Genomic DNA, 18,306 nt, shown 5'->3' on the forward strand with positions numbered 1-18,306 from the left:
TTTTTTCCCATGGTATCTTTCCCCGTTGAGCTGTTTTGTGGCTCTGGGCCAATTTAAACGATAAAGTTCTGCCAATATTAATGTGAGTTGTAATTATTATTTAGTTTTCGAATAAGCACATGTTATAAAAAATATTATCGCAGACCTAAGATTTCTGTGATAATGCAATCTGAGAAAAATGGACTGCACCGTAGACAAGTGTTCCCGTGTAAGTTATCTGTAAATAAGTTATAAAAATGTTTGTCTTTTGATACAATAAAACTTTATGTTAAAACAAATTTGATATTTGTATTGTCTGAATCTCAATTCTCCGTGTCAATTATTAATGTTCTTCATCAAAATAAGGGCCATATGGACGTAAATAATAATGGTAATAGAATCATTTATAATTTCAACAGCAAAACGCGTATTTTTACTAGAGTTTTTTTAATAGTTTTTCTATGGAACTATGTTTCTGAATGTCGTTGAATAAGTTAGGCTTTATTTTTATTTTGCACATTAATTGTTTAGCTTATAGAACTTGATGCAGAGTACAAATATTAAGAACAAACAAAAATAACTTCTGGTAAAAGTCAGATATAAAATGCTCAAAAACATTTTTATAACTAATTTATATATTTCAATTTAGCTACTGGATGTTTTTGAAAAAATTGATTTTGAATATCAGACCTAGTTTGAGGCCTCAGATATTTACTGATTTTCAATAAGTCAAATGAATGTTTTTCTATGATTTTTATATAGATATACCTACATGTCATAGATATTATAAATTAATTGACTGTCCATTAACTGCAGAGTTCATTCTTCTGAACTGTTTAAAGCTTTAATGTTTCAATAAATGGAATAATGTAGATATAAGAATAAGATTTTGAAATTTAAAATATACTGAACTAATTTTTTTATCGATGCACTTCCAGTGCTTTTTAAAATATGTGCACTCAACTGCATTATATAATTTTTAGAAGCTCAATCTGAAACTGTCAGCTTAAATTTGAGTTTTCCTTTTGATTCAAGCGTGAGATTTTCAAAATATTCCTCACAACGTACCTAATGCATTTAAACTATATTTAATAGATGTTCATAGAAAATTATAATGTAAAGAATTTAAACTAGATTCGCTTATTTTTATATATTGTCGATGGTGAATGTTAAATATTACAGATATTTGATATCATAAGGGATAGAAAATAAAACTCAAGTTTATACTTTAAAAAGAATTTTTGATCGGCTCTTCTTGTTACTTTGGCAAAAACATCGATCATCAATACATGTTGAGAGTGCTCTATTATTAAAATGACATTATTTGATAAACTAACGCAATCAATTTGACATTGTCAATTTAAAAATATATCAAATTTTGTATAATCGAACTTAAAGTTTTTGCACTATACAACATAGATATTTTTTTATAATAGAAAATATATTGATAACAATAACCTTCTTAAATTAAAGTCTCTTCAAAGTTTTATGAATTGCAACTATGTTTTCTTTAGCACTTTCTGAATATTCTCTAATAGCTAATATTTACATATCTGTCTTTTTTAATTCAATATTAAGCAAAATCAATTTGTATTATTATTTAATAACCAATACTTTTATATTATCTTATTTTGTAATTATAAACCGGTTTAGACTTTTTTAACAAATTTTATATATAAGATAGATATAAGAATAAAACTATAAAATATTATATCTAAGTCAATATGCTAAATTTTCTAATATATTTTAATAAAATTACTTTATATTTCAACATTTATAGCTTCCAAAATTGATGGCTTAAACACGGTGTGGTTACCAAATACAATATATAAATTCATGTTATATATATATATAGAAAATTATCTGAGTCAAATTAATTCCACCCTATAAAAATATTATATGTCCATAATTTCTGTATGATATAAATAAAGTATAGTTACAATAATGAACATTATATAAACGACTGATTGTAAAATATTCTCAAATATAGTGAGTGTGAAGAATAAATATTGAGTTTTATTTAAAAAATCTGTAAAAAATTACAGTGTTTAGATTGAGATATAAAATTGTCAAATCTTAAAAAGTTACTAAATTGTTAAAAAACACATCATGACTCAGTATACTAAAACAGATCGACATATTTGCAGAAAATATAGTAATTTCATAGTTGCTCATGTTTCTGACATTTATTTTGAACATTTCGAAAAAGTTTTAGTTTTCGCTGATCCGATCATTCTGAATTGTTTCACACCAAAAATTGTGAAAAAGTATGTGAGCCAAAAACATCTTCACCCATTTGAAAAAAAATCCATAACTAACAGATAAGTGCAAAATTTTTCGTAAATGTTTTTGCCCAAAATTTTCAACCAGTTTTGAAAATTCAACAAGTTTTGATAGATATTAGATGGGATCATGCTGATTAGTCGGTAAAGATCGGTCGATCAGTTTTTTTTACTCATAAATATTAATATATCCACAATATTAGGTCGAATATTTGAACATATAGGGAAGTTCATGCAACTTGCCTCAAGCCGCTCACATCTAATTTTAATTGTATTTAAATATGTAGAAAGATTTTTTCTAATAAATTCAGCACGAATAGACACTTTGATCTAACTTTTTAACTTCAGCTTTACCTCTAGAGGAAATAATAGTGTTTTAATACGACATCACAATCTATTGCTACCTGCACAAGTACGCGAGTAAATTCGTTTACGAGAAAAACCACTTATTGTCAATCTCGTAATAAAAATTATATTATAATAAATAGCACATATCAAACAAATTACTGTCTGACTATGTTCAGTGAAATTCCCAGCTAATTCAACATTAAAAAATGTTTTTGCTGAGTATAAAAATTAAATACTTTTGTTATGGAATTTCAAACATTGGCGTGTATCTCTCGACAGCAATGTTTTCAGAATCAAGATAATGGTTGGTTATACATGTTTTTCCCATTACATTAAATTATTGTTTAAAAATTCTTGGCTTTGGTTATTTTTGAGATATTGTCGTTGGACTTTTTTATCCGCGGACCTTTAACCCTCGTTCTACCCTATATGAAAATAATTTTTATAGTTAGTCATTATGAAATATATTGAATATATATTTGGACGTTAGCTTGTAGAAGTTAATATAGCGCAAAATATTCGATTGAACAGTAAAGGCTTAGTTTTGATCACTAACTCATGAAATTATTTAACGTACCAGACCGGTAACATAACATAATTATGTTATCCTAGAATTAGCTGACTCAAAGTTTAAAAGCCTAATTGTAAGGTGACCATAATTGTTGGTGAGCTAAAAATTTATATACACATTTTTTCAGTTGATATTTTCTAGTTGAAATATATTTAAGAAATATTGTCATTCAAAACATTTTTGAAAATCCGGGACAAAAACACTTAAAACTGGCACAATTATTGCTTTTAAAAAAGACCGGAACCCAAGACGGAAAATCTGGATGTATGGTCACCTTACTAATCGCCAAAATCAATTTGAACTTGATCTAATTTGATCTGATTTAAATTGTAGAACCTGGATGGAAATTTTGGTTTTCCGTACAAAAAGTTGTAGAATCCCTATTCGGTGTGTATAAATCGCAAACGAAATTAGGTCACGGGGTAATGGGGTCGTCGAACCAGGCGCCTGGATGCGCCGGGACGCTTCGCTGGGTCGTCGACACATTGCGGCCGACGTACCTTATCCGGGGGCACTAACTCATTCCAGATTCAATTTATTCCATATAAAGCCGCAACTTCAGCACACCATAGATTCTTTATTGCTCTGTACCACGGTACTTTATTTGACCTGCATTTCATGAAGTAATCACCAGGTTGGAAAGAATTGCGATTGCTAACTTTGAAATGGATATAGAGTTAGCTCTAGAACAAACATAGAAAATTGATCGAGTGCAATAATAGTAGATAGTACTCCACAATGCATAATAAAAACATATTAGTAATAAATAATATTTTTCAAATACGCAATTTCTATAAAGCGATCGTTATCTCAAAATCAGACAAACTACCTTCTATTTTCTCCTTATTCTGCATTAGCATTTATAATGAGTACACAATTGCTTTTTACTTCTGGCTTCTTCAGAGCGAAAGGATTAATACTGAAATCGTTATAAAACAAGTATAACGAGAGGGCTTCCTACCCTACTGAGGCCAACATAAACAAAGCCTACGAACTGGGGCGAAGCGTAGCAGCCCCGTAGCAGCCAGTCAAAGATCAAAGGTTACATTGTTAGATAACATGGATGCTGTAAACAATTCTGTTCGACATTTAATTAGTCCATGTAACAATGTTTTACAGGAGAATACGCTGTATAAATCGTTTTTGTAAGAAAAACGATTTATTTCTAAAAACATTACTTTTGATGCCTATGCCTTCGTACTTCAATTCATATTCATACTTGTAATATGATTGTTTTTTAAATGTCTCAAAATATTTTAAAAAAACTATTTTTACTATTTCTCAGGCACACAAGTTTTTTTTTCAGATTATAGATAGAGCTTTAAATTTCCCCTAGAAAAAAATTATTTATCAAATAATAACTTTTAAATATAATTAAAACTATATAAAAATATATGTATTTCGCATGTATTATGAACATCTGCATCCGTATAAAAAATTGCGTAAGTGTACATTTATGTGAGTTTCATTTCATTATAAAAAAGTTACTAATTAAAATAAAATAATAGCCTCTAATGAACGTACACGTGATATGGCTGGTTATTAAATATAGTTGTTGATTGCGATGTTTGTTTACGTTTCATATAGAACTTGGTTTCACATCGGTAACAATTAATTTATAAATTAATTAACATATAAATTCACTTTGAATGCCAAAAATTGCTCACCAAATATAATAGATAGACAATAGATGGATCCCAAAAACCAATTTGCATAATAATCCAAATAAACAACGAACCCAAAAATTTTATTGTCACAGTTAACTAATAAAAATGCAATTTTCTGCTTGTCTGTTTGTAAACAGATTATGGATACGGTAGGGCAAGTCCATAAAGCCAATTGTCTGCAGATTGCATGCAATATTCAGCTGTTCCGAATTGGGATTTCACATAATCTATGTCTCTTTTATATGGGTCATCTGGATTTCCAGAAGCAATACGATATTTCAGCGATTGTTACCGTCCTCGTCAGTCAAGCACGCTCTATCACCTATCACCATTTCCACATTCTTCTGACCTAGTTTCTATCCTTAAACGGAGAGTCAATGGAAAAAATATTCTTTATTCAGATTTTGGATGTCAAATACTTTCGCGTTTAATAAATACCAAAAAGGTTTTCCGAGGAGATATCAAACCTGAAATATTTTAGGCTAAAGCCCCAAACACTCGCACTAAAAAAACGGCAAAAATAAATATTTTGCGAAAATTACCCTTTAAGACAAAAACTGTGTAGTTGGCATAATCCAGTGAAAAGATTTTAATACAAAACATAACATGTATTATTTAAAAAAATATGTATTTCAACTTCCTCGAGAAAGAAAAAAGTGTATGCTTTTATGTTTCTCGACGTTCAAGTTGTTCAGATTTCAGTACTTACAAGATTCACTTAAAAAAATCCAACTTTTCAAAAATTGTAATTAAAAGTTTATTAATGAGAAGTAGAAGTAGAAACATGATTAACTACGTATAGAATAAAAATAACAAAAAGATGTTTTAAATATCATTATGAATTTATTATTATTTTAAATATCAGTACTGAATTTATTATTATAAAAATATATTTATTAAAATATATTTTATAGTATTATTATTATAATATTTATAATTAAACAATATTTTATTTGACATAGTTATCTCTGTTAATTTCAGCCTATGAAGTTATAATTTAAAACGAGCGATTTTTATCTTTTATGTGTATTCACCATATTTGTTTTTAAAAGATATGAAAGTCAATTTAACTAACTTAAGGGGTATTCTAGTGTAAAAATTCAAAAAAATCGTTCTTTTTTATTTCATATTTTCAAAGTTTAACTATCTAAGAATATGGGTACGAGAAGGTTTTTGAAAATTTGAATTATTTCGGAGATATAGGCATTTTACTGACTCGGTCTCCATACTGATTTGGCTTCACGCAAAACTTTAAATGCGTTTTCTCAGAACAGACTTTTTCAGTACTCTTGACACGATTCCTTGAGTTCTACTCGACCGATTCACTTGAAATATTCAGAAAATCTTGTTTATAGACCTATCTATAGCCCAAACTAGGATTATCCCCAAATTGCAATTTTTACTATTTTAAAAAATTCGAGAGACTCAAAAAAACAATTAAAAAACTTTTTTTTCAAACAGTCGCCAATTTGTAAAAAAAAATTTTTTTACTCATCGCTAGTTCGGGCGATTGCGACATCATTCCAGATTAATAATCTTTTTATTTTTTGCATTTTCGATGGCTAAGAGGGCTGAAATCATGTCAAGACTGAGGTGCCAAATTTTTAAGACCACCCACTTCATCAGCTGCCAGTTTTTACAATTTACAACTTTTATATTTTTTAATTTTTGTTTTGTATTTTAATAATATTAATAAACAAGTGGTACAAAATGGATAGTAAAAGCATTCATTGCTTTCTTTCATGACACTTTAAAAATGGTCTAAAATTCATCGCTCCTACACTAAAATACCCCCTTAAAATGAGAAATTTAATATAATAATACAGTCAAAAACTATTGTAGATACCGTATTAAACCATGTAATTTTTACGCAGTCAAAAGTTATATTATTGTTTTGAAGAATGTAGAACTTGATACTATCTTTATGATATTTACTGAAATCTTACTGGGTTAGTACTAAAAACGATCGATTTTCATCATTTCCATGTATAGATTATAAGTTTTTCTATAAAGAGTATTAAAAATATCGAATTAGAATAAGAAATTATAAAAAATATCAATTGTTCAATAAAGTTTATAAATCTAAAAAATCTATTTTTTTATAACAAAATATTTCTCAAATTTCTAAGACCCGCTTTGTAAGTTATTTATGTGCATTATTTAAAATAGAGCAATCTCTCAGCCCTCCGTCTACTAAGCCGTAGCACACAAATTTACGAACTGCTACGACGCGGCTCTATCGTAACCGGAGACAACGGCTACGGCTCGTGAGTAGAAATAATCGCGGGTGCATTGAACCCCCGTAGCCGGCCAATAGGCTGCCGGCTGCCATCGAGCTCAGGTTGCATCGGAACTCGTACAATTCCCCCATCTTCATTCATAATGCACAATGCATTTCTGAATAGAATTATTAATGCAGCGATGCAATGGACATTCGAATAATATATGTTAAATTAATCCCGACAATTGCTACGGGGTACGTGCTGTTATTTTTAGTTCAATCATTTTGTTTGCTGTTTATGAGTGAAATCAAATTAGATTTTATTATAATAGAGATTAATTTATTGAATTGATTGTCCAATTATAAATGCAATATTATTGCATTCAAATCAGTCGCCTATTTAGAATAATATATTTAAATAAATCTCATGGAGAATAAAATCATTATTTACGTATGTACTTTAAAAATATTTGTTGGGCGTACAAATAATATGTTATCATATATGAGTAGTATTTATACTACGAGTGAAACGAATATTATTTGAATTTGACTCTACACTCTATTTTGCACTAACTTCATTCGTAAAGTTATAATTACGAAAGTTTGAAAGCGTGATTTGCTTCATCATCGGCGGAAAAAAATAACAGCAAAAATGTGTTTTGCAAACGGTGTGAAGCTTTGTGACAAAAATTGCTTAATTAATGTGTTATGTTCATAATTAAAATTTTTATTGTAATCAATATATTTTTTAACCACTGTAAAAAAAGTCCATCCAGTTATGATTTTTAATCAATATTGAAGAAAGTAGAGGACAAATGTTTCAGAAGATAAACGGCCATGTCTAAAAATTATAACAGAATTAATCTATTCCGTTTTTGGTTCATTTGGTTGTGAGCACTGTTGTTTAGTTCACGAGGCCTTAATGTAATTTTTAAGTGTAATTATTTAATTGTTTTTATGAGATATATTATTATATTAATATTATTATATCAACAAATATTCTTCTATAACCTTTACAAATGCTTACATGTAGGTCGGGAAAAAGGACCAGCTGAACCTTTACCCTGGTATGTGAAAACAATAAAAAGGTAAATAAAATTGAGATAAAAAGCATTTACAAGAGAGCAATTAAATTAATAGTCATTTCACTTGTGATTGTGATGAATATTTCTGTCAAAGTACTAGATCAAGATTATATACAGTGTTATCTTTATAACAAATTTACCCATAAAATTTATATTTTACGTTGGTTGAATAATGTAGCTGTAAATTCCCTTAAAATTAAAAATATGACATTTATTCTGTTTGCCCCCTTAATATCCTATGAAGTAAAAGAACCAAGAAGAATAATTAACATTACAATTAATAGTTAACCATTATTCTTTGATTAACATTGCTATTAATAATTTAAAAAATCATAATCAATTGTTTCAACTAAATTCAGCAATAAAATTATATTCAAATATTAATTTTGATTATCTAAGCGTAGTGATTTTGGTAATTGAAATTAAACAGCATGCTTCTATATTTTTTAAAGCATCTTGCATTGAAATTTAACGAGTTTATAAGATATGAATTGAATACTTATATAAACGTTATGTATAAAATTTATTCTCCAATTTTATTATAGATATTATAAACTCTATTTCAATTAATTCCAAAACAGTCAATCTCATTATGCTAGAAATGCAACCGCAAGCTCACAAATAATGATCCTATACACAGTCTGTTTGAAATTGCTAATTGCTAGAACATAAAGCCCTAATTAAATCATTGCTTTAATATCACTAAACTGTTGATATAGTATGTAATAATTAAATTAATATATCACAAAGACGTGATGGAACCCACTACAATGCCCTATGATAGCAGGCCATAAATATCGAGCAGTAAAAATCCCCGGAGAAAAGCTCAGGTACGACCATTTCGCTTCAAATCGCTTTTCTATGGCTCGAACAACGATCTATTGTACGGGATTATGACCAGAGTGTACACAAACTTTATGGGATTTTCAGCAATTTTCGGTGCAATATTGTTGCATCGAGTCAAATAATAGTCTTCAACGAGAACTGACAATTTATTATACTCTCTTGATAAAATCATGGAACGAGAACGACACACGCGCAACATATCCAGATTAATTTGCAAACAGATGCAAACAGACGTATAAAACATATATAAAAAACTTTTTATTACATTTTTCAATGTAAAGTCTCTGACACAAAATATTTTCATGTAAATTTCATCATATGTATTATTTAATAAATGATTATATAAAAGTCTAGAGATGAACCGCGATCGCAATTGGTTGCTCAAATATTTTCATGTATGTTTTCCAAATGTCATTTGGTAACCTTTACCAAATTCATATATTTACAACGAAATAATACAAATACAAATGTATATATCACTTTAAAATTATTAAGATAGCGTAATTCCATTATACTTGTACAATAAATGTAAAAGGTCATGTTTATATTCCATGTCATGAGTTTTAATGATCATTATATGGAATATTTGTTTAATTGCGTTAGCTTTATAATTAATTTCTAAAATGTTGCTTTTATTTTCCAGATTTTATTGAATGAATAAACACTTTTCACGCAATTCGATCGAATACATATGCAATAAAATTATAACCCATATGGTATTTAATAAATACCATTTATTATATTAATTAAATTGTGATTTTTATTAGATCAATTTTATTGATGCAAACTCTAAAATAATTCACAGTTTACAAGTATATTGAATAATGCCAAAAACGTTACATTTTAAATTTTGTAATGTTGTCTAATACAAAAAGGTCACTTTAAAATAACCCATATTTATAAATTAGGATTAATAAATTGCAAAATAAAGTTTTGAGCTTTTATATGTATTATTAATTAAATGTTAAATTAGCTCAAATTTTAGTTTATCAGCATCGAAAAATCGGTTTTGAAAAATAATTTAAAATTGAAAATCATAAAAATATTTATTTAATTATATATACATTGAATTTAAAAACATTGGAAAAGTAGCAAATAAAGTGCAAAAATTTGCTAAAATAAAAATATATATATATATATACAGTTATTCCCAGACTGGGGATTTTTATTATTATTGGCAGTAGCATAATTCAGCTTAAATGATTCAATAGTTATATATTCTTTTTAAAGAATGTGCATTCTATGTTTGTGCCGAGTTAACAAAATTAAATTTCAATAATAATTTTCTCACTTTTCAGACGAAGAGTTGATCCATCAGTAATCTTTCATAATTCTGAAGTTCATATTTTATTAATATTTTTATTTTTAAGTTATGTATTTTTTCATTTTCATAGTGAAATTGACATTTGAGGTGTATTATATTTGATTATGTATTCTACTTTTATCTCGTTGCTGAACCAGAGTCGAAAGAAAAGTTTCCACGGATCTTGTCGACTTTAATACAACAAAATCAATTTTTATAATTATTGCTTTTAGTTTTATTATTTTTAATATTAATAATTTTCAAAGGTTCTTTTTATTGTATTATTCACTTTTGCCTTTTTAAATAACCACTACTATTCATAATTTCTAGACTTCGCTGTCTATGAATAAAATAGAGGTATTTAAAATAGGTATCTTTCAATAAAAAAATTGCTAAGCTACCTCTTACAGTTCCCGAGATATTCGCTAAAAAACATATCAAATTTTTACATTTTTCAAATGTGTATATAAGCAAGCATGCTGACCTCATAGAGATAGATAGTATACATTTTAGCACCTCAAATTTTTCAAAAAAAATTAACAAAATATAGCATGGCCAGTCATGTAATTTATTCGCTAACAGTTACAAAAATTGAATGCACATTTTTTGTCTTAATTTTTGGCTGAATGACAAATTACTTGTTATTTGTTTGAAGCTATTATGTGTACTAAAAGGGCTGTAAATAGGGCTTTTCTGTCTATGAGTGAAATGTAGGTATGTAAAATATCAATCTGTCAGTGAAAGAATTAATATTCAATAAAAACGTTTATTTTCCACATTTTTGCGTATATCTGGAAAAGTTTTTGTACTACATTCGTAATATTTTGACAGTAGCTTTTTGACTTGATAGGGACTAAACTGCGTAAATTTCAGCACTTTCAATTTAAAAAAAATGACAAAAATATAACTTGGTCAATTGCAATTTATTCGCATTTATTATTATTATTGATTGTAGTAAATAAACAAGATCAACATTCGATCTCTGTTATTTTTCTTGTCAACTTCGAACTGAATAATGACTGCCCATGTTCATCTTCGGTTACCAAGTAAAATGCGTGGGAAGTCATGGAATTGTTATGTCCTTCCACCCTTCGACAGAGACGGTCATCCGATGCGTCTTCTACGCAGTAGACGTAAACTATCTAACTGAAACCACATACGACTTCAGATATTCTCTACTAAGTCGAAATGGCTTTTACACGACATTAGACAAATTTTAATTGACGTCTATATTCCCAGCAGACTAACTCAACAGTTGTAAATTAACTTTATAGCTAGACGTTATATGCTATTTATTGTTTACAATTTCAAACATAGAATATTACTGTAAAGGATAATAGAAATAATGTTTTGTTGTCACAAGTTTTTAGTTGCTATTTATTATAGCAGAGTATATAACTTAATTTAAATAAATTTAGTAGTTTATACGCATATAATTCTATTACTCATATGAGTTACTAATAAAATAATATGCGTACAAGTTACTAATTTTATATAAAGTCTCAGTCTGGGTTGAAGTTAAATGAAATAAAATTAAATGAAGTAGTTCTTTAAAGCTTTCTATCAAAATATGTTCAGCATTTTTATATATTAGCAGCAATAAGAATTTGATCTATTAAATATTCTTGTTACTCTAGATAATGACAAAATTTAAATTTAATATATCAAAATTGAAAACGCTTACTACTGGGTAACCTTTTAAATCTAATGTTTAATATTTCATATATCATCAAAATTACTGAATGTCCTTCTTTTTGTAAAGACAGATTGTAATTCAATAAAGAGAATAATAAAAAAAAAAAATTTTGTTGTACATTCCTCAATCCGGTATTTCGATAAAACAACCCATCTCTATCTGTTGAGATTATAAAAATATATTTTAATGCTAACGTAAATATTGCATCAAAACCCCAAAATTTCATTATGGCTTGCAGTCGTAATTGCAAACTATAATCTCAAGTCAATCAAAATTTAAACAACTAATTCAATTTAAAAATATTTAATTTTTTCAATGTTTGAATATTCGCCTATTAATAAATACTTCAGTGAAGAAAATTTGTATATTTATAACATGGTTTTCACTATTTCCAATCAGCTTTGTCTTTATAGTTAAAAAAAGACAACGAAATACACATACCTCTTCAGAAAAGCATAATACTCAGAATCTAAATAGAACCGAAAACACTACATAGGTAGAAATATTTATTTAATGCAACAAATCTGGTCCACACTTATAAAAAAAATTGAATATTTAAATTAAGTGGTTATTTGAATGTAACTCATGAAGAACTACTCATGAACTTTTATCATAAGAGTCACTGTTGTAATGTTTTTTCATTAATGAACTCACTTTCATCTGATCGTATCTTCATTGCAAGCACTTTTTTCGTATCATCAAAACGGCTGGACCTTCTTTGCCAAAAATAATCAGCACATCTTTCATAGGAAAGATGATGTTTTTTGAACCTTTCAAATCGGTTGAACAGTGCTCTCAAAAATGTCGACGAAACATTGTATCCGCACATACCTACACACACACGTAAATACACACACACACACACATACAGTACTGGGCCTGCCTTTGACAAAATACCGGAATACAATAGCATGTCTTTCCATCAATAAGTGAATGGAATGTTTTTTGAACCTTTCAAATCGGTTGAAAATTGTATCCGCATATTCATACATTCACATGCATAATTACATATACACACACATACATACATTTTTTTCTAAGGTATGTCAAAATGTTCAGAAATCTTTAAAACGTAAAGATAGGCAATAGGAATGAAATGTTTTTTTAATCATTCAAGTCGGTTGAATCGTGCTCTCTAAAATATCTGCAAAAAATTTGTATCCGCACATTCATAAACAAAAAAAAATCAATTTTAATTTTTTTTGCAATTACTATAACTTACCCTTTAGGCAGTTAAATATGAGAAATAATTATACCACAAAATTTAAGAATATTTTTTGATGCTTTTGCGTTTCTATCGCGATCATCTGGTCAACGAAGGGCTTTATCTCTCAACTCATCGTAGGTATCGGATGGTGGCATCATGGAAAGATTCTCATGTTGAGATATGTAATTAACAGAATGTTTTATAACACGTCGGACCCCGGACAGTGCTCCTGTGCGCTGTGGCACGTCCGAGGCTCGCCTTCCTTCGGTTCAACTTTGACATTTAGAGCCCACGCAACGCCGCGGATCCGCATACAGAATGCTGTAAGCCGCCCACACGCCACGCGGGACCGACAGATGCGCTGTGCGAAAATTGCGCAGTTTCCACGGTACAGAACTGAGAGACCGATTCCGATTCCGATCCTGCGGAACGAAAATGTCGGATTTACAAATGTTGCGGTGACGTGCTTCTTATTTATTACACAATTCCTCGAATGCAATCGGAAAGGATACATTTCTTGATTTCAATTCGATGAACAAATAACGTTACAATCAATATATTACATACATACAACCAGGGTGTCCCAGAATTCAACGTCAAGTCAAAAATGATTGGTAATATTGATCGTAGCTATCAAGAAAAAAATTAGAAAAACATTTGTATTCGGTAGTTAGACAATTATGATCTTTTAAGTACAGACCAGAGCATTGGTCAAACTGAGACTATTTCTTGTTTGTTTTTGGATTAAACTTTTGAACCGTAACCGTGAATGACATTTCTAAGACCACACACCAATACAATGACATAATTTCCCCAAGTTTTCACAAATTAACACATTATGCATGTTGTTAACACTACAAATTTGTAAGGAATTTGCAAGATATTTACTCATTACCTTTCAAATTTTAATGGCTTAATTTTCTTTCAGTCAAAAATTAAGGAAACTATTTAAACTAAATTCATAATATTTCTGTATCAGTTTTCTAACTGGGGCTCGCCCGTAGGTAAGCGGTTAAGAGCGACGGGACTTGTTTCAGAGGTCCCGGGTTCGATATCCACTTCGAGCAGCCTGTTGTCAGGCAGCAGTGACAACAATTTTCACTTGGAAATATAGATAGCAATATGTTTCCAAGTGAAAATAGCCCTCACCCGGCATTGCTGCACCAATAAAATGTCAGCCCTATTAGATTAATTCTAATAACAAAATCATCAAATCTGGGTGGATTAACAATTGGGTTACTATCTAAAAAATACGAAGTAAGGAGAAGTTTCAGCCCAACAGCTCATAGGACGTAAGGTTCTGATTGCTGTTAAACAATATAAAATATAAAAATATAAAAAATATATTAAAAAAATTAAAACAATTGTTATCAACCAGTGATCAATTGTTGTTGAAGTTCTAGCAATTTGCCTCAAGTCCCAATGCTATGCACCACTTAGTTGATACATGTACTGCATCCAACCCCCTGAATTGCTTATGAGGGATACTGCAAAGTTCAACCATCTCATCGATATCAAATATTGAAGAAGTTCAGATGATAGTTTTTCAATAGAAAACTTCTCAAGTGATATTTTGTATATATGCCATAAGTCAAGAATACTTTCAAGATAAGATTGTAAGGATACATCATTTTATTGAAAAATAATGCCACTTCAGAAATTTAAAGTTATGTATGTTTGAAATGTCAAGCAAACTTTATATCAAGTAAAGTAAAGGATATCTGTAGGATATTCTAATACTTTCAAGTGAGGGCAAAATATATTTGATATTTATAAATTTTATAGCAACTCTGTCATAGAAATAGTAATTTAAGAATAAAACTGAGTAAAGATTGAGAAAAATATTATAATTGTTTCACGGTTTATCAAAATTTAATTTAACCATATACTCTCAGTATATTATTGTGTAATAATATCCGTATTTGCAGAAACTATTATTCCCATATTATTCAAATGAAGTTCATATGCTCAAAATATGGTTGTTATTTGCAAACTGCTATTAAATCAATCGTGACACTATATAAAGTATTTAAATTCAATATTACAAAACTGAATAGTGCGAGTGTACAGTGCATTATGCAACTACCAAACAAATATTTTATTTGATTTTGATAGTAGGTTAGGTACACACTTCTAAATAATTGAGGCGCTCATGATAAAATAAAATGTAATTATAGTTTAAATGGCTTATAAGAAAATATTAAAAGATTTATTTTTATGTTCAAATAATTTGCTATTGTGTACAATTGTTTGTATTACGTATATTCAATGCAATTCGAGAATGAAATGCAAATTCCGCCTGATATAATATTGTTCAAGAATGCAGAAATTCATTTTTGTAATGCATGAATACAGTCATATCAGATAGGGATTTAGTTCACTTTTTAAATATTGTTTCATATGTAAAATCGAAGAAAATTTAATGCAATTTGATTATGGGGTTTATACCCACCCAGTTTTAAATTGCTTCGACACATCAATTAGCCTGCGAATTACTTATAATGTACCTCAATTATATGTTCATCAAATTTTATAAAGACTATAATATATCAAATCTATATAATTCAAAATATTTTCCCAACTTAAAATAAAATGCTATAAATTATTGTGTTAGATCCTTAAGGTTAATGCTAGTTTTTTCGAGACAGTAATCTCACGGAATAAAATTAAAAATTATAGGTTTATTTTTAAAAATTTTGCAGATTTTACCTTCTGATCGAGTTCATGCCTGCGTAATAAGATTTCGTCTAAATAATTTACGTGTTGTCTCTTAAGTAATAAAGATTTCACAACAAACTCTTACCCTTCAATTTCCGAATCGGTGCGCAAATTGATGGCACCTTAATGAAACTTTCAAAACCATTCTCGTTAATAGGAAGACGTCAATATAATTAAGTGTACTTTTCGAGGACTAATTCGACATAGCAATAAAAATGGAGATATTAGAAACACTCAAGTAATACTACAATCTCTAAACAAAATAATATAAAAGTAAAGATCATTTTATGTGGCTGGCTTAATAAATTGCGTCAAATCAACAGATTTAACATCAGAGTTTATGGGTCTCAAATTTGTTTTTTTAATCTCAACAAAATTCATTGCACTTTGCGCATTCATCAAAATAAAATATTAATTTTATAAAATTTCGTTTTATATTTACCTCATGGGTCATTGTGTGGTTTCCTGGAAAATATTTTTAATCTCTGTAGTAAATAACAGTCTTGTAGATCGTACATGTTATATTATTTTAATTCAAGTTTTTTACACAAACTAATTTCACTGCAAAAAACAAGCATGAGTTATTAATCTACATAAAGAATAAATGCGGCATATGACTAACTTACATTGAAAATAAATATTAATTCTAAATTTAAACTAAATTCAACTGGCTTTTGCTGTACAATAGAGGCAATATGTAATAAATTCTATAATTTATAAACTTATATACTATTAAATTGAGAATTGTAGTAAAAATCTATATAATAAGTATGCTATCACGAGATGAGCTTTCTCATTAATCTAAATTTTAAAAATTTGCATAATTTTGATAAAATTATACTTTATACCTAACAGCACAAATTTAATTAAAGGTAACTAATTAACTTAGAAATAATTCACTTTTGTACATATTTCAATATGAAAATATGTACTTGGTAACGTTTTCAATGAATAACAACAACTGAAACCTTTATTAAATTTTTGGGTACTAAACCTCAAAATTATGTTATTGAAATGTGCCAGAGCATGAAGTGTATTTTGATATATTTTGTGATTGAAAAAATGTATTTATTTATTAAAAAAAGTATAACGATTTTTAATAGACTATAGACAAATCTGGCATTCTGGCAAACGTTATAAATAAATAAAAAAAATATGTTCATTTGCAAAAAAAATGCACACTTAGAAAATAAATGTAATTTCTGACGGAGAATTTAAATATTATAAATGAATAGTATACCTAATATTTTAGTTTTATGCATGATTAATTTGCTTTTTTTTTAAAAATAAATTTTGTTAGCTAAGTAATATAGATTTCAAAATTATTTTTACCCTTTAAATATTTATTTTGGGGCATGTTGAAAAAGCATAAATTTGCTATCTACGTAATTAAATTCTTGATTAAATGAATGTAATTAATTTTAGTTCATTGTATAAGTGATTCTTAATGAATCATGATACCTTAAAAACCGTTTGTAAGTTATTTAGATTTCGCAAAACCCTTGATTCATCTGCAATATCTGCTGCGGTTTCAGCATTGTTCTAACACTTCTTTCGAAACTATTTTCAATTTATCTAACTATTCTACTAATAGAACTGAGAACTATTTTCCAGGTACTAACACAATATACGATAAAATTACTTGGTTATACAGTACGAGTTCGTGATGTAAAAGCTAATCCTCCTCGAAGAGATTGCGCCCTTCTATGGCGTCCTTTTCTGGAAATCCTTTGGCATATGGAGGTTTGCATTGGTTGTCACATAATAGATTCCTCGTGCTCTATAATACAATATGTGTATTAATACTAGATACATGATATTAAAGTTACGTATTGTGGAAAATATTTGAATTGGCAACGATGTCCTCGGATGCTGCAGATGGAAATTGAGAAGAAAAATTATATGATGTAAATTACTATTTGATTGAATATTCTTTAAATAATTCATACAACGTATGACGTATGTTAGTTCAGAAATTATGAGTACTCCATCAATAGAATATATATAATTGATATTTGAAAATGATCAATGATTTAAATCTTTGAAGACAAAGACCCAATTATGTTTGACATTATGGTGTCCGAAGCGAGTATCCAATCTTGGACTCTGATTAAAATCCCATAGCTCTCACCACTAATACATAGAATTGTAAACTGTACTAATTGTAATATGTATAGAAACTACATAATACTACATGATACTACATGTTTTTCACTAAATAGTCCTACAAGTTGTTGTGCTAATTTGTCTAGCCTGTTCAATAAATGGCAATCCAAACCTTTTTCTATTCTCTGAGATATATATTATTATTACAATTTCTATAATAGGATGAATACTTCTATTGGTGCAGCAATGCCGCATGAGAGCTATTTTCACTTGGAAA

The 18,306-nt window shown here is 28.5% G+C and overlaps 1 protein-coding gene across 1 annotated transcript in view; it reads right to left on the reverse strand.

Moving 5' to 3' along the window:
• Window positions 1–16,377, reverse strand: part of LOC113366198 (gremlin-1-like) — a 40,108-nt gene extending 23,731 nt beyond the window's left edge. The window contains exon 1 of the mRNA XM_026607765.1: window positions 16,366–16,377. Coding sequence (XP_026463550.1) covers window positions 16,366–16,377 — 12 coding nt within the window. The remainder of the gene's footprint in view (window positions 1–16,365) is intronic.
• Between the last annotated feature and the right edge of the window lie 1,929 nt (window positions 16,378–18,306).

The sequence above is a fragment of the Ctenocephalides felis genome, unplaced genomic scaffold (assembly GCF_003426905.1).
Source record: "Ctenocephalides felis isolate EL2017-DRISC unplaced genomic scaffold, ASM342690v1 CF-g0.4_SCAFFOLD_01170, whole genome shotgun sequence".
NCBI classification, from domain to species: Eukaryota; Metazoa; Arthropoda; class Insecta; order Siphonaptera; family Pulicidae; genus Ctenocephalides; species Ctenocephalides felis.